At 43.1% G+C, this 24,291-nt stretch overlaps 1 protein-coding gene across 3 annotated transcripts; it reads left to right on the top strand.

Annotated features, from left to right (window-relative positions):
* The first annotated feature begins 1,544 nt into the window (after positions 1 to 1,544).
* Positions 1,545 to 24,283, top strand: LOC123773405 (cyclin-dependent kinase inhibitor 3). 3 transcript variants are annotated; one of them, XM_045767150.2, is made up of 6 exons: positions 1,545 to 1,688; positions 5,173 to 5,248; positions 6,385 to 6,485; positions 9,245 to 9,467; positions 9,646 to 9,781; positions 24,070 to 24,283. In XM_045767150.2, exons 2-6 carry the CDS (start codon positions 5,181 to 5,183, stop codon positions 24,148 to 24,150), a joined length of 609 nt encoding a protein of 202 aa, XP_045623106.1. In that variant the 5' UTR covers positions 1,545 to 1,688; positions 5,173 to 5,180; the 3' UTR covers positions 24,151 to 24,283. The 3 variants fall into 3 exon arrangements, with proteins under 3 accessions (XP_045623106.1, XP_045623105.1, XP_045623107.1); XM_045767149.2 differs by having other exon boundaries at positions 1,578 to 1,731; XM_045767151.2 differs by lacking the exon at positions 5,173 to 5,248 and having other exon boundaries at positions 1,663 to 1,731.
* The last annotated feature ends 8 nt before the right edge of the window (positions 24,284 to 24,291 follow it).

Below are 24,291 nucleotides of genomic sequence, written 5' to 3'. Positions count from 1 at the left end.
TTCTAAGGTACTCTCGTATCTCATGGAATGTGACGGACAGGGCAAAGGTAGTTTTATTATTAATCATGGATGAAAGTAAATTGAGAATATTATCTTGGATACGAGGTCCTGTGTAGTGCCACTCGGTCAGGGAGGGGCCCATCGAACTTTACATGTGCGGACCATGGATGTCGGCCCTGCTGCTCCGCGAATCCTGGTAACTTCCAATAATCCCACTGATGCACCCCCTAATACTTGCAGAGCGACCTGGATGTCATCCACATCAACACTCTGGTCAATTGGGCCAATCTTCCCATACCGGGCCCGAGACTCCTCCTCCTGCGACAATACCTGTCGGCACCTGACAGGCCAGTCCCCCAACTTAATAATGTCGGATACACAGATGTGTGATAGAGCTTCCTTTCTGATGTGTAGCTTCAGTGCTGCACCCCTACCCAGGGTACGTATGGTCTCAGGCAGGCAATGTGGCCACAATACCGAAGCCTCAATTGCTGCACCTAATTATAAGGTACGAGGATTTGCAAACACGCGCTGATCTGATTCTGACTGGATTAGGACAACCACAAACGAGGAATGGGGTACCACAAAACTAAAGTCTTCTGAAGGCGAAGACATACTCTTAGCATCTCGCTCTGGGGCAGCATCAGTCGACTCATTTTCCATCATACGTTTTCCTCTCTGGGACTTGCTGCCAACATCCATGGTATCCCCGCTCGGGGAGGCGTCCATTAGGGAGGCTCCGGCCTCCCCAGGTGCTGTGAGCCCCTTGGCTAGCTGCAGTGAACACACACTGGCCTAAAGAAGCCAGCTGAATTCAAAGATAAGCTCCAGGTAAGGTGTGGAAAGAAAGTCCAGCCAGGAGCGTTCAATCCGCGCGCCAAGATGGCCGAGCTTCGGGCGGGAATCCACACAAGATGATTACGTGTTAAAACATTGTTTACATCATGTGCTGTATAATACCTGCAATTTCGATCATTAAAGTGATGATTGTCATAGATACTAGATAGGAGGTTTAGTTCTGGGTCTATACTAGTTTGTATAAGGGGCTGTTTGATGGAAAGAAAGGCAAAATTTGATGGAAAGAAAGGCAAAAAAGACAATTACAAAAATAGATCTATAATAAAAAAAGTATACAAAAAATGAGGTAGATTGCTAAATTTATGGTACTCTCAGGCACAAAGATCTAGATATATAAAAAATACAAAACTATACAAAAAATGAGGTAGATTGCTTTAAGGTACTCTCAGGTACACTAAAACAAAATTAATTGCACTTGGAGGCACATCAAAGCCACGGGTACATTGGAGTACATTAGTACATATGGGGAACATTATTATTATTATTATGTTTATTATTATGTTTATTATTATAATTATTATTATTATTATAAATTATAATTATTATTATTATTATTATTATTATTATTATTATTATTATTATTATTATTATTATTATTATTAGTTTTATTAGTAATAGTAGTAGTATTATTCTTGCATTCGAGGGTAAAGGAGAAGATGGAGCCTCAATAATCCTAGTAGTTATCCTTGATAATGTGAAACTAAAAATCTTCGCCATTTCTAAAAGTTATAGCCATTAAGGCAGATGACCGGCACGTTTTCTGTGGTGTCGACCTGACCACGGTGGACAACGGCCCTCGACCCGCACATGTCAACAGCTGATTTTGGCAGGTGTGTTGGAGCAGCGTGCAGGTGTATAAGGGGTAGCCTGCAGGTATGTTGGGGGTAATCTATCGATGTGTTGGGCAGCGTGCTGGTGTGTTAGGGTTAGTCTGCAGGTGTGTTAGGGGTAGTTTGCAAGTGTGTTGGAGGCAGCGTGCAGGTGTGTTGGGGCTGGGTGCAGGTGTGTAATGTTCCGTAAAAATAATGTAGGTATTGTGACGTGAGATATACAGGTGTAATGTGAGGTTAGTATAACTAATCTTAGAAGAGTCTGCTTGGGTGAGGGGTCAGTACAGGTGTGATATCCGAGCTGGTGGAGAGCTTTACATGTATGTAGACCAACCTATTCTGAATAAGCTAACTGCTTAATTCCTGTTATTGGGGATACAGGTTTATAGAGGTTTCCCCCTAGACTAACTACTGACCTTGCATAGAATACAACCCCAACAATTAAAACAATAAGCCACAACAATTGTCTAACTCCCGGGTACATATTTACTGCTGGAAAAACAGTGGCAACAGGGGAAAGGAAATGTGCTCGACCATTTCTATCCTTTCCCGGGGGATTAAACCCGGGTTCCTGGATTGTGAGTTGAGGGTGTAGCCAACTGTGCTGCAAGGCCTCTATATAACTATATACAACTCATAAATAATTTCCTTACTGAACAGTTACAAAACCAAATGCAAACTAGCAAACATAATCTGACGCATCCAGAAAATCTGGACATAATTGGCCAATTGAAAAAAGTGAGTGTCCTGATAACGTTGAAAAAAAATATTAATGTACTGTGCATGTAATTTCGGCTACATTATCCTATCATAATAGATATATCCTAAGTAAAGTAACTAATTCATAGTGCCACTGTATCCATGAATACTATTTCACATATTTCAAATATAGTTCACATATACTATATGTGAACTCTATAGGCCTAAAGCTACTGTGTTAGGCAAAATGCATTTTTGTTATATTTCCATGTCTGAGAAGTACAGTGCTTTTAAGTCAGGTTAGTCTTCATTTTGTTTAATATAGCCGTTAGCTGGTCACTGCTGCTATTTATTGTCTCAAGCATATAACTAAATTTTCAGTGTTTAACTTGCATTGTAATTATGGAGTTTTTTTTACAAAGAGTTGCCATATCTATCATCAGTAGCCTAACAAAATGTAAACTTAACCTAACATCAGTTGCCTAACAATATCTAAATTGAACAGCAGCGTGCCTGAAACACTCTGCATATTAGTGGCTTTAAGCATAATATGTCCTAGCTCTATATAGAAATCCAACATTGTAACTCTCTTTGAATGTATGTACCTTTACCTGAATAAACATTATCTTATCTATCTTATCAGTAGCCTAACATGATCTAAACCTAATCTAACATCAGTAGCCTAACATGATCTAAACCTAATCTAACATCAGTAGCTTAACATGATCTAAACCTAACCTAACATCAGTAGCCTAACATGATCTAAACGTAACCTAACATCAGTAGCCTAACATGATCTAAACCTAACCTAACATCAGTAGCCTAACATGATCTAAACCTAACCTAACATCAGTAGCTTAACATGATCTAAACCTAACCTAACATCAGTAGCCTAACATGATCTAAACCTAACCTAACATCAGTAGCCTAACATGATCTAAACCTAACCTAACATCAGTAGCCTAACATGATTTAAACCTAACCTAACATCAGTAGCCTTACATGATCTAAACCTAACCTAACATCAGTAGCCTAACATGATCTAAAATTAACATAACATCAGTAGCCTAACATGATTTAAAATTAACCTAACATCAGTAGCCTAACAATATCTAAATCTAACATCAGCAGCCTAACAAGAGATAAGCCTAACCTAACATTAATAGCCTAACAAGAGGTAAACCTAACCTAACATCAATAGCCTAACAATATCTAAACCTTACTCTCTAATCCTAACATCAGTAGCCTAACAATATCTAAACCTAACATCAGTAGCCTAACAATATCTAAACCTAACATCAGTAGCCTAACAATATCTAAACCTAACATCAGTAGCCTAACAATATCTAAACCTAACATCTGTAGCCTAATAATATCTAACCCTAACATCAGTAGCCTAACAATATCTAAACCTAACATCAGTAGCCTAACAATATCTAAACCTAACATCAGTAGCCTAATAATATCTAACCCTAACATCAGTAGCCTAACAATATCTAAACCTAACATCAGTAGCCTAACAATATCTAAACCTAACATCAGTAGCCTAATAATATCTAACCCTAACATCAGTAGCCTAACAATATCTAAACTAAACCAAATGTAGCCTCATCTGACTACAACTGCAAAACAGATAATGTTGACAACATATTTGACAACATACAAGTATTTTAATCAGTGTAGTGAGATGTTTTACCGATACCTGACAAACACTGAGTTTTCTCTGTTATGTTTCTGGCAGAGATGGTATGCATATACCATGTTTGAGTTTACCTATCTTGAGGTTATCTTGAGATGATTTCGGGGTTTAGCGTCCCTGCGGCCCGGTCCTCGACCAGGCCTCCTTTTTGTTACACATCCTTAGGAAGCAGCCCGTAGCAGCTGTCTAACTCCCAGGTACCTATTTACTGCTATGTGAACAGAGCATCAGGGTGAAAAAAACTGCCCGTTTGTTTGCGCCTCCACTGGGGATCGAATCCAGAACCTCAATACTATGAATCTGAAGCGCTATCCACTCAGCTATCAGGTCCCTAAACATGTTAGCCCCTAGTTACATGGCAGATTTTTTTTAAACCAGTATTTTACAATACTTGTAATTAATTATAAAGCAATATTTTTGTTCCTTTCCTCCTGCCACTTTGGGAGATGAAGGACTGAACAAGAGGTTGAGCACCATTCCTCTCCCTCATTCCCTCCCAAATCCTTAACCTGATCCCCTTCCAAGTGCTATGTAGTAATAATGGCTTGGGGCTTTCTCCAGATAATTCCCTTCCCATCCCCCATTCCCCCCACCCTCTTGCGAAAACCATAGGGAAAGTGGTACCCTATTTATGATAGGTAATCTTGGGTAGCTGGCTGGCAGCTGACCCAGTAGCGAATGCAATTTTGGTGACTATATTATGCACCCTTCTGCTGTGATCCCCAGGGCTATGGCGGTCTGCCTGTTGTCCGTACACTTAAGCCATGCTGTCGTTTATAAATGGAGTAGGTCCAAGTTACGAAAAATAATGTATACAGTAGAGTACTGTATGTGATGTGTGTTTGTCAATAATGGTGGCTGCTCCATATTGTATATACTGTATATGACTTGTACATAAATGATTTAACTGAATACAGTACTGCATAACCAAACTTTGCCTTACCTTACCAAATGACCTTTAATTAACCTAACCACCTATAAAATCATAAACTAAAATAATGTTGCCTAACTTAAGTGTGGCACATGCCCTACAGACAGAACTCTACAGCTTGTGCTCAGATATTCATACTTGCTTGGTACTTGCAGAAATCAAAATGTTCGACTCATCAGACTCGGATGATGAGTCGAGTCAGGCTTCGGTACAAACACTTAAAGTAGACTGGTAAGTCAAGTTTTTAATAATGTAATTATTAAATTAACAAATTTAATTATTAATGAATTAATATCCTGTATTATCTGTTGTACTGTAGTTCTTGTTCTACCTGCCTGTGACATTATTGTCTTTGTTTCATATGTTTTTGCAGGAATGTTACCAAGAGATGGAGTATGGATAGGGTAATACAATAGTTTGAGCTTCAGATGCAGTCGAATACAGTAATAAGCTTGGCTCTATATTTCGGTAAAAAGACTCTCTCTCTCCACTGGAAACATCATACTATCATGCACACTCCTCACATGGCTTAATGTTTTTCTTCTAGCCATTTGTGCTTTTCTTTTTCTCTCTTCTGATCTGTTTAGTAAAATCTCTCAAATCCAAACTGCAGTGCCTAAATTCTTCAAAAAGTAAACAAAAATTTAAAACCAAACCATAAATTTCTTTCAAGTAGTAGTAGTAGTAATAAGAAGTAATGGTAATGTCTTCTCATAGACATAATAACATAGGATAAAAACCCACACTTGTGTAATTTTTAAATTTTATGTAAGGAATTTACAGTCTTTCGCATAAAATAGAAAAGCTATACAGTGCAATATTACAGGAAATGACAGCATTCTCTGCATTATTTATATCTTACAAGCTTTTGTGACGGATCTATTTGCAGATAACGCTCGGCTACTCTAGTATTACACAGTTATGTATCCAAATGGCATAATACACAATGAGCTTATATCTAAATAGTGCAGTAGCCATATTGATACTAGTATCAATGAACACATTGAATTATTATTATAGTAATTATTATCTTGTGTGCTTCGATGAATGTAACAAGACTCTCCTCAGTTTAGCATTGTAGGCACTTGAACATATCCACAAGGGCTGAGACGAGAATCCTCGTCATGGCCCTTGTGGATTTGTTCATTTGATGCATCACGCAATTGGGATTTGTGTGTATTATAAGCACTTGTAAAATAATAATAGTCATTATTTCATTCATATTTTAAAAATAATAAATATATGTACAGTATTTAATACTGTATTTCTGATATTGAATAGTCTAATCTAAATTTTGGTATATGCGGTGCATGATGCTGTTTTTCTTATATTGGTTGAATAGCCTAATTTAAATTTTGATCTTGCAGGTTAGATATGTCGTTTATGGGGTGTCCACAGAGTGTTGCACTCAGTGGTCTCCCTGGCTGTCGTTTTAGGAACGTATATCAAAATCTCCACATGGACTTGAGTAAGTTTTGTAAATCATATTGATGAGTAAAGGTTGATAATAATAATACAACCCATCCTCCTGTTTAGATAGTATTTTTTGTAACTATGTGCACCATAATAAAAATAGCATACTAAGTTTTCCTCGAACTCATTAGACTCTGTGTTGACTCTTAACTCTCTTTCTTTCAACAGTAGATATTACACTCAAACTTTCGGTGTCACTATGGGTTCCCCTCTCTCCCCTGTTCTTGCCAATTTCTACATGGAATACTTTGAAACTGTTCTTCTTGCTTCTATTGATGCTCGTCCCTCTCTCTGGCTTCGCTATGTTGATGACATTTTTGCCCTATGGCCTCATGGCCTTTGTCTTTTCCAGCCTTTCCTCTCCTCTCTTAACAATCTGGCTCCTTCTATCAATTTCAAAGTTGAATGGGAATCTAATTCCCTCCTTCCTTTTCTTGATGTTCACAGCTCTGTGTCCGGGTTCTCTTTCTCTGTCTACCGCAAACCCATGCATAATGGCATGTACATTCACTTCTTTTCCTACCATCCTCCTTCAGTTAAGAAAAGTGTCTTCGTCTCTCTCTTCCTCCGCACTCTACGCATCAGCGACCCTCAGTTCCTTGATTCTGGAATTGCCTTTATCCACAAATCATTCTCTTGCCTTGGTTACCCCTTGCATTTTATCAACTGTGCCTATTCTCAAGCTAAATAAAATTTCTTTCATCCTAAACCTGCTTCCAACACTAGTAGCACTGTACTCTGCCTCCCCCTTCATATCTGAACTCAAAACTTCTACTAAACTTTTCGTCCTCTTGACATAAAGCTCGCCTATCGACAAACTAACACACTTCGTAGCAATCTAGTTCACACTGCTCCTCCTTCTTCTAATGCTGCTGGTGTCTACTCTATTTCCTGTTCGTCTTGTCCTCTCCACTACTTTGGCGAAACTGGCCGTACGCTTAATGACAGACTTAAAGAACACAAAAGAAGTGTTAAGTCTGCAGACAAACAATGCTCTCTTCTGTCATGTTAGGGATTCTAATTATCCTATTGATTGGTATTCCTCAAATAATCTTTCCTGCATCTACTCTATACAGACACCATCTCGTTGAATTGGCTCTAATACACAACCTACCCAACATGAATTTGAGTCCTGGCTTTGTTGCTTTTGACTCTTCCCTTTCACAGTATATACTTAAATGCTCAAAACTTGTTCACAATGTTCCTTGTGCCTCTCTGAGGGGGGGCCAAGTTCTGGTGCTGGTCCCGGTATGCTTAGAACTCCATCGATTGACTGTTGCCACGATCTAATATATACACATTAGCCCAGTATAGCTCTGGGGAACCTCTGGGGTCTCACCCAGAAAATGGCATTTCATTACATTCAATGCTGGTTTTTTGTGGGTATGCACCGGCAGCCATCCACATTTTGCCTTCATGTAGTCTCAGTGGCTTTGCCTATGGAGAGCAGTTTCTGGTGTGTGCAGCATATTTGCTCCTCGTGCCTCTCTGAGGGGCCCAAAGGCCACATTCATGAAGCAGTTACACAAGTACTTAAGAATGTGTACATCTTTCCTCAATCTTTGACTGCTTTGGTTACATTTATTAAACAGTTTACAAGCATGAAAACTTCCCGATCAACTCTTGCTATTGTTATAAACAGCCTCCTTGCTTCGGAGCTTATTAACTGTTTAATAACTGTAAACATAGCCGCCAAAGATTGAGAAAAGATGTACAGGTTCGTAAGTGCTTGTGTAACTGCTTCGTGAATCTGGCCCCAGGTTCTCGCTCGTAGTCCCTGGTAGGCAAGAAATCCATGCACTTTGATGCCAGAAAGCTAATAGATACATATCGGCCTGGATAACTCCGGGGAGCCGACGGGACTCGCCCAGAAAATGGCATTTCATTACAATCAACGCTGTTTGTTTTTCTGTTTTTTTCATCTCTGGCCTTCTCTCAATTTTTATGGAACCAGTTTTGTCTTTTCGTTCATCTCTGATTTGGTAGGAATTTTTGGGTACTTGTGTTATAAATGTCAACAATTTTTTGCATATTTCTTATTAACAATGTTGCCTTCCAGCAAACTCTCAATCAAATTCATTGAAGAACTCTCCATGTTTGAACAAATCCACAAGGGCAGTGACAAGAATTCGAACCTACGTCTGAGAGCATCCCAGACGCTGCCTTAATCGACTGAGCTACAACATGGAAGAAAGTTGAAACCAGAAGTTCTACTGAACTTACTTGGATCCTACAGCCTCTGCAAGACACAAACCAGGGTTTTACACCCTGGTTTGTTAGACCAGTAAGTTCAGTAGAACTTCTGGTTTCAATTCTTTTTTTCCATGTCGATTAAGGCAGCATCTGGGATGCTCTCGGACGTAGGTTCGAATCCTCGTCACGGCCCTTGTGGATTTGTTCATTTGATGCATCACGCTATTGTGATCATGTTTATTGTCTATTATGATATATATATATAAGGGCCTCTCTCATAACAAATTTTTGTTGTTCTACTCTCGTGTTTGTGTGTTATTTGATGATGTGCTGAAGGCATTTGTGATCAAGTCTGTATTTATTTATCTAGTTCTGGATCTTCAGTGCAATAATGTCAGCATCTCAGGGGTTATTGAGTATTAATTCTCTTATGTTTAAGCATTCTTTCATCCACACATTGTCACTTTACCTGAAAGAGAACTATACCCTAGATGTGAAGACTTAAACGTATGATAATGAGAACGATACCTATTTGTAAACCATATGCCTTCGTTTTTTCAGATAAGATAGAAAATTTGAGAATTTCGGATGTCATAATGCTCGTCACGAAAGGAGAATTGCGAAAATACAGAGTGCCTAATTTAATGGGCGAGTATGAGATGCGAGGTATACGTCTCCACCACTATCCGTTCCCTGATGGCACAGTCCCCTCGGTTGATAATGTTATGAGAATTATTGATACAATTCGACAAGCATTAGATGAAAATCGAAAGGTTCTCATCCAGTAAGTGTGCATGATGATTATACAGTACTGTATTGTATATGTACAAGATTCAGTTTTATACTAATATTGTGGTGAGGAGCTTAATCCTATTGGGTACCCATTTTGTGTGTCAAACTGACCAATAAAAACTTAAAATTTATATCAGTCTGTATTGTAATCTTGTATTTTCACATTTCAGCTGCATGGGTGGGTTGGGGCGTGCTTGCGTTATAGCCTCATGTCTACTGCAGTACTTTGAGAACTCGTTTACTCCAGACCAAACCATTTTCCTTTTGAGAGACCTCAGAGGTGCACGAGCAATACAGACAGTGAAGGTTAGTCATGCATCTTACGAAAACTTCATTTAATGTACAGTGGAACCTTGGTTTTCATATGCCCGTTTTTTAATTTTTCAGTACTCGAGCTCAATTTTTTTTTTAAATTTGTTTCGGTACTTGTTGTTTGCCTCGGTGTTCGGAGTTTGTTTATACACGTACGGGTCCACCAAGTGTGTGGCGTCGCTGCAAGGCGCGCCTCAGTTTACCAGCATCCAGCCAAGTTGACAAATGCACTTGAATTCTTTGTGAAGAATTACATTGTTTTTAGCCCTTTTTTAGTTTTTGAACATAAAAGTTCTTATTAGTATCCACTCGATTTAACGGCCTATATGGGGCTGTTCCGGGGCTCCGGTATTTCCGAAGTTAAGATGTCGGTAATTTTTCAAGTAACATTCAGGTAGGATATATTTTATGCTGCATAACTAAAACTAAATAAAGTTCATTGTGTAATTGCATTCCAAGTTAGTTTCTGTGTTAGTGCCCATTCTATCACAGGTTACAATTAATAATTCCTTCATATGACAAGTTGGATCACACAAGTGGACAAGTGAACCATATTAACCAAACACCTCTCTCACTGCCACTCTTCCCTCACCCTCACCACCACCCTCCCTCCCTTCCCTCCCTCACTGCTTCTATCCCTCCTTGTCTCTTCCCCCTCAATGCCTCCCTCCATCAATCACTGCCTTCCTCACCACCACCTCCACTCTCCCTGCCTCTCCCCCTCAATGCCTCCCTCCATCACTGCCTCTCCTCTCTTCAATGCCTCCCTCCATCAATCACTGCCTCCCTCACCACCACCTCCACTCTCCCTGCCTCTCCCTCTCAATGCCTCCCTCCATCAATCACTGCCTCCCTCACCACCACCTCCACTCTCCCTGCCTCTCCCTCTCAATGCCTCCCTTCATCAATCACTACCTCCCATCCTTTCCTCAATGCCTTAGAGGTCGGTGGCCTGTTGCCATGTGAGGGGGCCCGCCGATGCCAAAACAAACCCAATACCGACCTTTGGTAATATCGACCGCCAGACCGATATATGAGGCTGCAGATACCGGTCTCTCAAACCGGTCATTATTACCGGCAGATCAGTATAAAAGAGGCTGTTAAATTGAGTGGATACTGTATATCACGCCATGGGTTCCAAGAAAGTCAGTGGTAAAGTTCAACCTAAGAAAATAGTTGTGAGGATGACGATAGAGGAAAAACAGAAGATCATTCATAGTGAGACAATGTGATGTCTCACTACAGACAAGTGTTAAAATGTAGGGAAAACAAATGTCTACAGACAGATTCTTAGTAAGACAAGCAAGCAGTGAGCCACAACCAGGTCCTAGTGGTATGCCTCCAAAGAGAGAGAACCTCAGAAATGTCATCACTGCCTGATGTCATAATGGAAGGGGGACTCGCCTTCCAAATACTAACACCTCTTCTCCTTCCCCCCCCCCTCCCCCCTCACCATCTTCCATACGCCAACAAGAGTCCTCCATAATGATAAGGTACCTATGAGTAGTGTTCTGTATAAAATGTATTTTTTAGTTAATATTTTTAGGGGTGTGGAACGGATGAATTCAATTTACATTATTTCTTATGGGAAAATTCGTTTCAGTTTTTGCATTTTTGGTTTTCGAACTGTCTCTGGGAACGGATTAAATTCGAAGACAGAGGTACCACTGTATCTGTGATCACTCATTGGATAATTTTATGAAGATTTAATACGAGTATTAAATTAATTACTTTAATTAGTACAGGCAGCCTTTATAGAGGACTCTTGTTGGTGTACGGAAGATGGAAAGGAGGAGGGGGGGGGAGGAGGAAAGGTGTTAGTGTTTGGAAGGGGAGTTCCCTTCCATTATAACATCAGGCAGTGATGACATTTCTGGGGAATTCTCTCGTCTACATTTTGGAGGCATACCACAAGGACCTGTTGTGGCTCACTGCTTGTTTGTCTTACTAAGAATTTCTCTAAAGACACTTGTTTTCCCTACGTTTTAATACTTGTCTGTAGTGAGACATCACATTGTCATTTAACCCTTCAATTGCGCATCGCATCATATGATGCTTTGACCGACTTGCAGTAAATTGCGCATCGCATCATGTGATGCTTTGGAGTACTACGCAAGATTTAAACGGCCCGCGGATACACGGGGTTCACCACACCTTCATCAGGGCTCTTGTAAACAGACGCCATTTTTTAACAAATTCGTGGGCCAAATTCCCGGGTGTGAAGGGCCTCAGTATTGAGTGAGCAACCAAGCCTGACGCACGCAGCATGAGCTCACAGCACTGCTGTTCAGCTTGTGACCACAGCATCGCCTAAAAATGCAATAATATACTTGCTTATGCTATTATGTAGCGATATTATTACAGAAGACCCCTGACTGTGATAAAACTGACCAGGGTTCTGATAATAGCAGGATTGTGGTGATAGCGCTGTGCACCATGGAGGGAGGAGTAATGCTGTGAGAGGGAGGGTAGTGGCGATGTCTTCTGACTGTGTGTGGCCACCTTTTATTGACTGCACTCACCATACCAGCTTAGTGGTTCTCTATGGTGAACACAAAAGTAGATACTTATCTATAACGCGTGTATAGAGGGTATAAACAGCAAGAGTAGGTTGGGAACCGCCATTTTAGTGAGGGAGGTGGCGTCGTCTGCACGATGCCACCGAGCAGACGACGGTGTTGTTTACTGGTTACCACGATGGTCTTTGGTCACCATACCAGTTTACTTGTACAAGTATGGTGAATAAAACAGGTAGATATTTATATATAATGTGTGTATATAGCGTAATAACACCACAAACAGTATTGTTGGAGGAGAAATATTAGTCCGTCTGGCCTTGAGGGCGGCAGCCATCAGCTGACTGTGTGAGGTCCTACGTCTTTATGCCTTTACTCACCATACAAGCTTAGATGTACAGTTATAGTGAACAAAACATGTAAATACTTATATATAACGTCTGTATATAAGAGCAAAAACAGTATTGTGGGAGGAGAATGTGGGTGAGTCAGGTGACTTGAGGGAGGGCGTGAGTGGCTGGCTGGCTGGTACACGGCGGTCACTCCTCGTTACTTTTTGGCTCATAATAGCAACTTAGTGGCTTGTTATGGTGAACAAAACATGCAGATACTTGTATATAACCTGTGTATATAGTGTAATAACCGACAAAGTATTTGTTCACTGATTGATGAACATAATTGAATCAACAATATGCACACCATATTTTTGAGTACAGCAATGATTCACTCATTTTATTATATAAATATATCAAACTACACACTATTGAATAATATTACAGCAAAAAAACTATGAAAAATCAATCAGAGACATTGAAATAATTAGGTACAGTATACAATAATGCTCCCTACAATAATTAGGGAGCCGGTCGGCCGAGCGAGGGAGCCGGTCGGCCGAGCGAGGGAGCCGGTCGGCCGAGCGGACAGCACACTGGACTTGTGATCCTGTGGTCCTGGGTTCGATCCCAGGCGCCGGCGAGAAACAATGGGCAGAGTTTCTTTCACCCTATGCCCCTGTTACCTAGCAGTAAAATAGGTACCTGGGTGTTAGTCAGCTGTCACGGGCTGCTTCCTGGGGGTGGAGGCCTGGTCGAGGACCGGGCCGCGGGGACACTAAAAAGCCCCGAAATCATCTCAAGATAACCTCAAGAGTATCCACTCAATTTAACGGCCTCTTTTATACCGATCTGCCGGTATTAACGACCGGTTTGGGAGACCGGTATCTGGAGCCTGCTATACCGGTCTGCGGTCGATATTACCGACGGTCGGTATTGGGTTTGTTGTGGCATCAGCGTCCCCTCACATGGCGACCAGGCCGCCACCGACCTGGATCATCCAGAGTCATATATTACATCTTAATTTTCTTTTAAAATGATTCACTTTAATGAAGAAAATTGTAAATTATTATTAATAAAATATTTTGAAACAGTTTTTATTAAGCAAAAGTCTTTGTTTTCTTATTAAATACCTTTTATAGTATAGGCACTAGGTATTTTTTTTCCCACGGACCTAGAATGTACTCCGCCGGGCCATGTGTTCCCATTGTTTACAGTACTGTGAACTCGTGCGGCTAGCTTCAATTGTGAAGGATATTACTGTACTGTAATTGTGATCTTCTTTTTAATTTACAAAAATGCCAAAAGTTACCCAAAGAAAGCGCCTGACGGTTGCACAGAAGCTGGAGTTAATTAAGAAACTTGATAAAGGATATTCTCATGAACGAGCAGTAGCAGAGTTTAACATCGGGAAAAGTACAGTAAGTGACATCAAGAAACAGAAGGATACTCTATTAAAATATGCCTGAAAATAAGTGTACATACAGTATGTACCCTACCTTACCTTGAGGCTACCTTGAGGTGCTTCCGGGGCTTAGTGTCCCCGCGGCCCGGTCGTCGACCAGGCCTCCTGGTTGCTTACCCTGTATACAATATAAACAATATAAAACAAGCGCTGCAGAGGATGACGTAATCTTCACAGCTTCGTAATCTTCAGCTTCATTAAAAGTAAGTCAATTTACCAATTTTATTATAGTATTACAAGATATTAATTGTTTTTTTTCAACAAAAGCTACATATTAGTCTCTGCAAATGTATATTCTATCGTCAGCAGAGAATAGGTGAGCTCAAAATATTTCGTCTTGGCTAGCTCTCAGTGACAAGGCTCGATCGCCATTGTTATGGCATGGCCACCACAGCCTGTGTTGTAACATTAAAAATACATTACCTGCACTGTTCAGGGTAAATCAAAACACATCTCTAAAATATTATTGAGAAAATATTAACTTGCTGATTGATACATGAAATATTTTGCAATACAAAGGAATGAATCAATTTTTTCCCACCCATCTGGGCTTGATCAGACCGTGTTCACACATCATCCATGCAGCAGCCAACAACTGGCTTAATCGTCGGTGTGGCACTAAATTGGAATGCAATTACACAATGAACTTTATTTAATTTTAGTTATACAGTATAAAATATATCCTACCTGAATGTTACTTGAAAAATTACCCGACCCGACTTAACTTTGGAAATAACGGAGCTCCGGAAATAACGACTAGGGCTCGGCCCCATATAGGCCGTTAAATTGAGTGGATACTGTAATTATCTCTTTGTGGCAACTCCGGCCTGACAGCTGGCGAGCAACAGACTGCCTGGGACGCACGTTGAGTCAGCTCCTGTTTTTTGCCAGACTTCCCCGCCCTATAGCGGGCAATATATGCCACTTACGATTTTATTATTATTTTTCCCATGATCAGTGAACACAAATTAACAGGTTAGGAAGAAAACATTTTTTTTTTTTTGTATGCGCCTGTGGGTGTCAAATGGTATATAGCCATGCACCATTTAAGGGTTAAAAGGTCAATGCAATAGCCTGCTACAGTTCTATCTGGGGTGAGTTTTCTCAGCAAAACTTTGCAGTTCTTCCCATACTGCACACATTTTCTTAATGAGCAAGGAAAAACCTCTACTACCTCTTCTCATAACTATTTTCTTAGGTTGAACTTTACCACTGACTTTCTTGGGACACATGGTGTGATATATAATAAAAACTTTTATGCAGACGAGGAGTCGCAACAACGTGGATTAAATATGTTGACCAAACCACACACTAGAAAGTGAAGGGATGACAACGTTTCGGTCCATCCTGGACCATTCTCAAGTCGATTGTGATGAGGAAATAAGACAAAGGACAATAAATAGGCAAGAGAGAGGTGAGAAGTAAATCTTAGAGGAAGAAAATGCAAGGCAAAAGGTACGAAAGGTAAGGTGTAATAAAGGGGATAATAATAGGAATAAGAACATAAGAACAAAGGTAACCGCTGAAGGCCTATTGCCCCATACGAGGCAGCTCCTATTTATAACCACCCAATAAAAAGGGGAAAGTAATTGGAATATGAAGGGGGATAGTAATAGGAATAAGTAAGGGATCATAAGAGGAAACAAGGGAAAGAAAAAGAAAGAAGGAAAGAGGAAGACAGATAAATGAAAGGTTAGGCATATGTTAGGTCACTTATGCTCTTAACTTTCCAACAAACGTCCCCTTCGGTGGTTCATTCGCCCCCCCCTCCCCTTCTTCCGGCCCCTAAGTGTCTGAGGGCTTCGGGGTCAATATGTTTCTGAGACTCTGGCAGTTTAGGGGGTTGCCCCATCTGGGATAGCTGCGGAGGCATTCGAGTCTGTTCCTCCTGCTGTTGCTCTGGGGTCTGACCAGTGGGCCCCTTCCCTTCTGACTCTTTCGGGTGCCCCAGCTTTTTCTTGTGAGGCCGGGGCTTTGGAGGACAACTCGGTCCCGGGGCCTGGAGAGGAGGTTCCCGGGGTTGAGGAGGAGCTGACTTGGGCTCCGTTGGACCCCACCTGGATTTTCCATCCTTCTGAGTGGGGCTTACTGCTGCAAGGAGTGGGGTATTCTTTTCCCCCCCTCTGAACTTGGACTTGGGTTCTGCTGCTCCCCGGGTTCGGTTCCGTGTCCCTGTGGATTCTTCGGTTCCATCTTTCTGGAGGTTTTCAGCTTCCCGCATCTCGCTGCCTGAGGTGCGGTCAGCCATTGCGGCTTACCTCCTGCGTGACCCAGAGTATGCCTCCATAATGGATCCTTCTTTGTTCAGGTTTGGATCATCGTGTCCTTACTGGGTGCGTTAGGAGGTTCTGGGGTCGTCCTGGCTTGCAGACTGCCCCTTGTTTTCATTGGATGCTTGGGACTCGTTCTGTCGGACCCGCACGTTTGAGTGGCGCGAAGCATTGACGGTAGTCCAGGTTTACCTGGGGCGATTTTGCCCACCTTAACCCTTAGACCTCGCAATAAATATATAGATGATGGGAGTAACTATACCGGAACCGCGCAATACATACATAGATTATTTAAGCTTTATCGCACGATTTTAAATGCCCCGCGAAGGATAGGGGTAGCTATAGTCCATCCACAACCCATAATTACCAGACGCCACCTAGAAAAAAAATCATGGACAACATTCCCGGGTGTGAAAGCCACAGTACTGAGTGAGCCACCAAGGCTGGCGCACGCAGCATGAGCTCACAGCACTACTGTTCAGCTTGTGACCACTGCATCACCTAAAAATGTCAAAATATATATGTATATGCTATTATTTAGCGATGATAGTATTACAGAAGACCCCTGACTGTGATAAAACTGACCAGGATTCTGATAATAGCAGGATTGTGGTGATATTTAGCGCTGTGCTCTATGGTGGGAGGAGAATGCTGAGGGAGGTGGCATCGTCTACTCACTCTGTGTGGCCACCTTTTATTGACTGGACTTACCATACCAGCTTAGTGGTTCGCTATGGTGAACACAAATGTAGATGCTTATATATATAGCGAATGTATAGAGTGTAATAACAGCAATAGGAGTATGTTGGGAGCCGCCATTTTGGTGAGGGAGGTGCGTCATCTGCATGACTTGTCATGTTGTTTACTGGTGGTCACTATGGTCTTTGGGCACCATACCAGCTTATTTGTACAGTTATGGTGAATAAAACATGTAGATACTTATATATAATGTATGTATATATTGTAATAACACCACAAACAGTATTGTTGGAGGAGAAATATTAGTGCGCCTGGCCTTGAACCAGTGACGGCGGCAGCCACCAGCTGACTGTGTGTGTAGCTACATCTCTTATTGCCTGAACTCACCATACAAGCTTAGATGTACAGTTATAGTGAACAAAACATGTAGATATTTATATTTGTTTGTGTATAGGGAATAAAAGCAAAAACAGTATGGTGGGAGGAATATGTGGACAAGTGAGGAGGTGAGGGAGGGAGTAGACGGGAGTGGCTGACTGGCTGGTGAATGGTGACCACTCTTCTTTGCTTTTTGACTCAAAATACCAATTTAGTGGGTCGTTATGGTGAATAAAAGATGCAGATACTTATATATAACCTGTGTACAGTGATACCTCGGTTTAAGAGTTTAATCCGTTCCTGGAGACAGTTCGTATTCCGAAGCTAATTTCCCATAAGAAATAATGGGAAATGAATTAATCCATTCCTGACTATCCCAAAAACCCCACATCAAACTAAATTTTTATACCTAATTCATCTAAATAAACCTACAAAACTATGTTCAAGTTATTACTTACCCTTGTTGTTGAAGGCTGTAGGCGTATGGAAGATAGTGAGGAGGGGGGAGTTGTTACTCTGAGCCAGCAAGCCCATTTGCTGGCTCAGAGTAACAATTTCCTCAACAATAGGCGCATCATTTACAGGCTCAAACCTCTCAAAGTTTAGTTCTCGCACACATTCAGGCCACAATTTTCTCCAGCCAGAGATCAGGGTTCTTTGAGTCACTTCTTGCCAGGCTTTGTCAATGAGTTTTAAAGCACTACAAATGTTAAAATGGTGTTTCCAGAACTCTTTGAGGGTGAGGTTTGTGGCTTCAATCACTTCAAAACATTTCCGGAAAAGTGCCCTTTCATAAAGTTTCTTAAAATTCGCTATGATTTTCTGGTCCATAGGCTGAATTAGAGGAGTGGTGTTAGGAGGAAGGAATTTTACTGTGAGAAATTTATTGTATCTGGGCAACAAATCATCTTCCAAGCCTGGAGGATGAGCAGGAGCATTGTCGAGGAGAAGCAGGGCTTTGAGTGGCAAATGTTTCTCCTGCAGATATTTTTCTATGGCAGGGCACACCACTTCATTCACCCACTCCGAAAAAATAAGCCTAGTCACCCATGCTTTTTTATTAGACTTCCACATCACACACATTTGAGTTTTCTGCACTTTATACTGTTTGAAAACCCTTGGATTTTCAGAATGATACACTAGCAAGGGTTTAGTTTTCAAATCGCCACTCGCATTTGAACATAGCACAAGCGTAAACCTATCTTTCATAGGCTTGTGTCCGGGCAAGGATTTTTCCTCCTTGGTAATGTATGTCCTCTTAGGCATTCTTTTCCAAAACAGTCCTGTTTCGTCACAATTAAACACTTGTTGCGGTAGGTATCCCTCAGCCTCTGCAAACTCTTTAAATTCTTCAATAAATCGTTCAGTGGCTGGTTTGTCTGAGCTGGCTGCCTCCCCATGCCTCACAACACTATGGATACCACTTCTTTTTCTAAATTTTTCAAACCAGCCCCTGCTTGCCTTAAACTCTTTCGTATCTTCATCACTCGTTCCAGGGGTTTTCTTTACAAGGTCTTCGTGCAGTACCCTGGCTTTCTCACAAATGATGGCCTCTGAAACACTATCACCCCTTAACTCCTTGTCTTGTATCCAAATTAATAACAACTTTTCCACTTCTTCAAGTATTTGTGGTCTTTGTTTCGTCATTGTTCTTATGTCTTTTGCCACTTTAGCACCCATAATCTCATTTTTCTTCTTAAGTATAGTGCATATTGTTGATGTGGCTTTGTTGTACTGCCTACAAAGTTCAACAACACGTGTACCATTTTCATGCTTCCGAATGATCTCGTTTCTCCTCTATTGTCATCCTCACATTGGCTTTGTCATGCCTTGATCCTTACCACTGGCTTTCTTGGGACCCATGGTGAGATATATAATAACAACTTTAATGGTCAAATGACCAAAAATCCAACAAAACACTGAAAATCCGGGTGAAGAATTGACGTGGGATAGTCACTGGGCGCGAGGCACTGGTAAACTGAGGGGCGGAGGGGCGACGATCGCCGTACCACCACGCGCTAGGTCTGCCTAAACGCGTATCAACAAACTCGTGTTCCGAGGTAACCCTCGCCTTCCGAGGCACATTTTCCGAGGAAATCCGGCTCGTATTCCGAAAAACTCGTATACAGGGACACTCGTATTCCGAGGTACCACTGTATATAGTGGTACCTATAGTGGTATAACAGCAAAACTATTTGCTTATTATTTTATGAACATAATAATTGAATCACTAATATGCACACCATAATTTTGAATACAGCGATGGTTCACACATTTTATTATATAAATATATCACAATACACACTATTGAATAATATTACTGCAAAAAAAGAAAGAATTAATCAGGGACATTGAAATAATTAGGTAATAATATCTTTATGGCAACCCCCGCTTGACAGTTCGGGCGGAGCAGACCTCGTCTGATGACTGCTTTGTCAACGACTTTTTTTTTTTTTTTTTTTTTTTTTTGCACCAGACTTCCTCGCCCAATTGTGACCAAAATATGCCACCTACGATTTTTTTTTCATTTTTCCCGTGATCAGGGAACACAAATAAACACTTTAATAAGACGAAAGATTTTTTTTTTTTTTTTGTGCCTATGGGTGTTGAAAGCCAAAAGGCCCTTATTGGTCTAAGGGTTAATGAGTGCCTTTTCGCTCCTGCCCTTTTGAGGGATATTGGTGCGTTTCAGCTTCATGTGCAGGTTCCTTCCCTGTCGGCTGTGCTTGTGGCTGAGGACTTGCGTGCTCTTGGCTTTTTGGCTTCGATCCTGCGTTTCTTTTCCCTCCTGGAACTGTCTTCAGATTGGCTTGCGGAGGATGTAGAGGCACTTGGGGACGTTCCTGGGTCTGGCGCTTTAGTCTCGGCTGCTCGTGCGTCGTCGGCTCTTTTGAAGCTGTCTGCACCGATCCTGTGAGAGGCGTTGCTGCGGTTTTTCGCTGCGCATTTCGCGTGTCAACCTGCTGTACTCGCTTCTTCCTTGGAATCCGCTGGGGCCTCTGGTTCTTAGGTTGTCTTCTCTTTTTTGCCCTCTGCTGTTTGAGGCCTCTGCGGTTGAGCGTTATATTCAGGCGGCTTCTTCCACTTGCCACCCTATGTCTGAATTGTTGGTGCTCCGGGGGAACCGGAGGGGTTCCTTCCCGGCGGCGTCGTGCCAGGGCTTGCGGTTCCATTCGTCGGGGTCGGCCACAGGTGTCGGGTTTGGTGCCGGTGCTGCCTGCGCCTGGTCGGCGCGGTGTTCGCTCTGCGCTTATTTTGGATTCTTGTAAGGGGCAGCAGCCCTTTCGTGGTTCGCCCCATTGACGGGGCGGTGGGGGGGAGACTTGCTCTGTTCGCTCACGCCTGGTCTCATGATTTGTGGGCTTTTCGGGTCGTTTCTCTCAACCTGTGGTGGCGTTGGGTGGCTCCTCCTCCTTTGGGGGGTTCAGGGCTGATGGGGCAGGTTTCCTCTCCCGCACACTGTCAGGTCATCTTGGCATGGGTGCACTTGGGCGTGGTCGAAACAACAATGTTTCTCAGGCGGGTTTCCTGCCTGTTCCCGTTCCAAAATGGGACTGTGCGGACCTGCGGTTCATTCTGGACTTGTCCCGTATGAACCCTTGGGTTTCTTGCCCCTTGTTTCAGATGACCACTCTGTCCCAGGTTGGCTTCTGTTGGAGCCGGGCGCTTGAATGTTGTCCCTGGACCTCAAGGATGCGTATTGGCATGTCCCTATTCATCTGGGGTTCCGGGACTGGCTCGGTTTTGTTGTGGGGCATCAGAGTTACTGCTTTCGTTGTCTCCCGTTCCGGTTAAATTTAGCACCTCACGTGTTCACATGTCTTACCCGGGTCATGGTGGCCCGTCTGTGTCTGTTAGGTGTTCGGATGTTGGCTTACTTCGACGACTGGCTGGTTTGGGCTCCCAGTCGGTCTGCATGTCTGCTCGCCAGGGATTTGGTGCTTTCTCAGCTCGCCACTCACCAGGAATCCGAACCTGGTGAACTGGAGGAAGTCCTATCTGGTTCCCTCCCAGGTTCGGTCCTGGCTGGGTCTTGTGTGGGACTCTCGGACCGCTTTCTTGTCTCTTCCTCCAGCGTCTCTCGTTCAGCTGCGGTCAGAAACAAGTCTCTGCTTGTTTCTGGGGTGCTCTCAGGTCACCTGGCGGTTGCTCGAGGGTCTGTGCTGGAGCCTGAACTTTGCAATGTTGGTCTACCCGCCAGGTCGGGTTTGGCTTCGTCAGTTGTTCTGGTTCGTTCCTCTGTTCATGGAATGGACAGTCGACGCCGACTCGTTCAGTTGGCTCTGCCAGACGTTCGGGCACTCGGAGGTGGGCCTCTTTGCGTCAGCGTGGTTGAGGCGTCTTCCGGTATATGTGGTGCCCTTCCCTGACTGCGATGCTGTCAGGATAGATGCCGTACAGCAGGATTGGTTGAGGTGGGGGTTCCTGTACCTCTTTCCCCTGGTTCAGCTGTTGCTCCAGGTCCTGGCTCGCTTGGAGACTTACCAGGGGTGAGTAGTCCTCTTGGCCCCATGGTGGCCGGCCCAGCCGTAGTTTCAGGCGCTGCTTGCCCGGTGTCCGAACCCGGAGGTTTTTCTGCAGCTCCGCCTCTAAAAGATCGGCCCGGTACAGTACGAGACTGGTTCGCTCTTCCCCTCGAGTCTTTGCGTTTTGTATTTTTGACTCGTGTTTATCACAATCTCTATGGTGATCAGGTGGCTTCTTTGCTGGTTTCCCACCTGCGGACTTCCTCTTGGAGGCAGTATGAAGTTTCCTGGATGTCCTTCTGATTCTTTTTGTCCCTTCGTCGTTGCTCTTCGCTTTCGGTTCGGGTGGTGTCCTTTCTCTCTTGGTTGTTCCTTGACCATCATCATATGCCTAATACTGTCGCCTCATATCGTGCGGCGCTGGCTGAGCCGCTTCAGCTTGCTTTTGGTATTGATGTTACATCTGCACCGTTTCGCAAGCTGTCTCTTGCGTTGTTTCACTTCCGGCCTGCTCATGCTCTGCTGGAGCCGTCCTGGTCTTTGGACAGAGTGCTCTTCTATCTTCTCAGTTTGTTGTGGCCCCTTCGGTTCAGGATTGTTTTGCTAAGGCTCTTTTTCTGTTGGCATTAGCCTCTGGGGCGTCGTGTGGCGGAGCTTCATGCTCTTCTCTGGTGCAGAGGTTTTTGCTCTTTTGGTCGTGGTTATAGGTATGTTTGTCTCCAGCCGTCTCCCTCTTTTCTGGCGAAGAATGAGACTGCTGCCTTCCAGAGGGGTCCTTGGGTTGTTGATGCTTGGTTTGTCAGGCCGGTGGCTCATCATGTGTTGTGTCTGGTTGCAGCTCTCTGCCGTTATCTGCGCACCTCGGCTTCTGTGTCCGGGGACGCGCTTTGGGTTGATCCAGTTTCCCTTCTTCCCTGGTCGCGGGTTCGGGTCTCTCAGGTCGTCCACTGTGTAATTAAATCCAGCCAGCCTGCGTTCTATCCTAGTGCCCATGACGTTCGTAAGGTTGCTGCTCCTGCTGCTGTCTTTGGCAATATGTCTTGGGCTGACATTCGGGCATGGGGTTTTTGGCGGTCGAACAGGGTTCTAGCTGCACACTACCTCGTGAATGTTCCTGGGCCCAGTTGGGCCTGTGTTGCCTTGGGTCAGCGGTTACAGCCTGTTGTCTCGACTTCACGTTGAGGAGTGGAGCACCGACCGCCTCCCGGGTAAGTCCCCATTTATTATGTTGTCTTTGGTGAAGTAGCTCCGGGGAGCCATAGGGGCTTTCCCCAGAAAACCAGCGTTTAATGTAATGAGACACCATTTTCTAGGTGAGTTCCAAAGGCTCCCCGGCAACCCTCCTTCCCTCCGGTCGGCAGTTTTCGCATTTTTTTGTATCCAGCCTCAGAACTGGGGTGGGGATTGCCGGTGTGAGGGTCTGGGGCTCCCTCTTCCCCCTCTCAGGGAGGGGGGAGCTGCGCAGACATGCGGCGCGGCTTGTGTGACGTCATGCTTGTTTGCTCGTTTTTCTTTTGGGGAGTTCTGTCCACTCGTTTGATGATTTTCATTGTTAACCAGAACAGGGGTTTGTTTTGTGGAGCTTACCTTTCTGGGTGCCTGTCCCGGTCGATGGCAGATATAGAATGCTCCAAATCACATGTGCATTTCTATGGGCCATTGCTCCTCGTGCCTCTGTGAGGGGGCCAGGTTCTGGCTCGTGGTCCCCGGTAGGCCTAGAACTCCACCCACATCGACTGATGCAAAATAGTTAGGGTATCCATATCAGCCATGGATAGCTCCGGGAAGCCTCTGGGACTCACCCAGAAAATGGCGTTTCATTACATTCAATGCTGATTTTTTGGCCAGTGCAGTGTTCAGTTGTGTGCGCGTGTTTTAACCTTACGTATAAAATGGTAGTTCATTCAATAATTGTTTCCAGCACCTAACATTAAGTGTTCAGCAAAGAAGGGTTATAAAAATGAGCTTTGCTAGAAGTAAGTAGAACCTAAATATTGTTTTGAATATCACCTTAACATTAAGGCAGTGGTCAGAGAAATAATGTAAAGTGCTCTGTTGAAAAACAAAATAGAATTTGAAACTTTTAATTAAACACCACCAAGCTTAGCAAACGAGGAAAGATACACTGCTACATTTTAATTACACCTTTATTTCAGCAATACAACTTTGTTCAAGATTTTAGAAGTTTGTGTGAAGCATGGATGGATGAAGACATTGAACGTTCAGTGTCCCGATGACAGTCCACCTATGAACAAAAGGCTCCATCCAGTACAGAGGGAAGGGATTAACACCTATTTCTTGATGGTGTGTGTGTGTGTGTGTGTGGGTATGTGTGTGTGTGTGTGTGTGTATGTGTGTGTGTGTATGTGTGTGTATGT

The sequence above is a fragment of the Procambarus clarkii genome, chromosome 89 (genome assembly GCF_040958095.1).
Source record: "Procambarus clarkii isolate CNS0578487 chromosome 89, FALCON_Pclarkii_2.0, whole genome shotgun sequence".
Classification (NCBI taxonomy): Eukaryota; Metazoa; Arthropoda; class Malacostraca; order Decapoda; family Cambaridae; genus Procambarus; species Procambarus clarkii.
The sequence above is the reverse complement of the archived record's forward strand: the minus strand, read 5'-3'. Positions and strand labels throughout refer to the sequence as shown.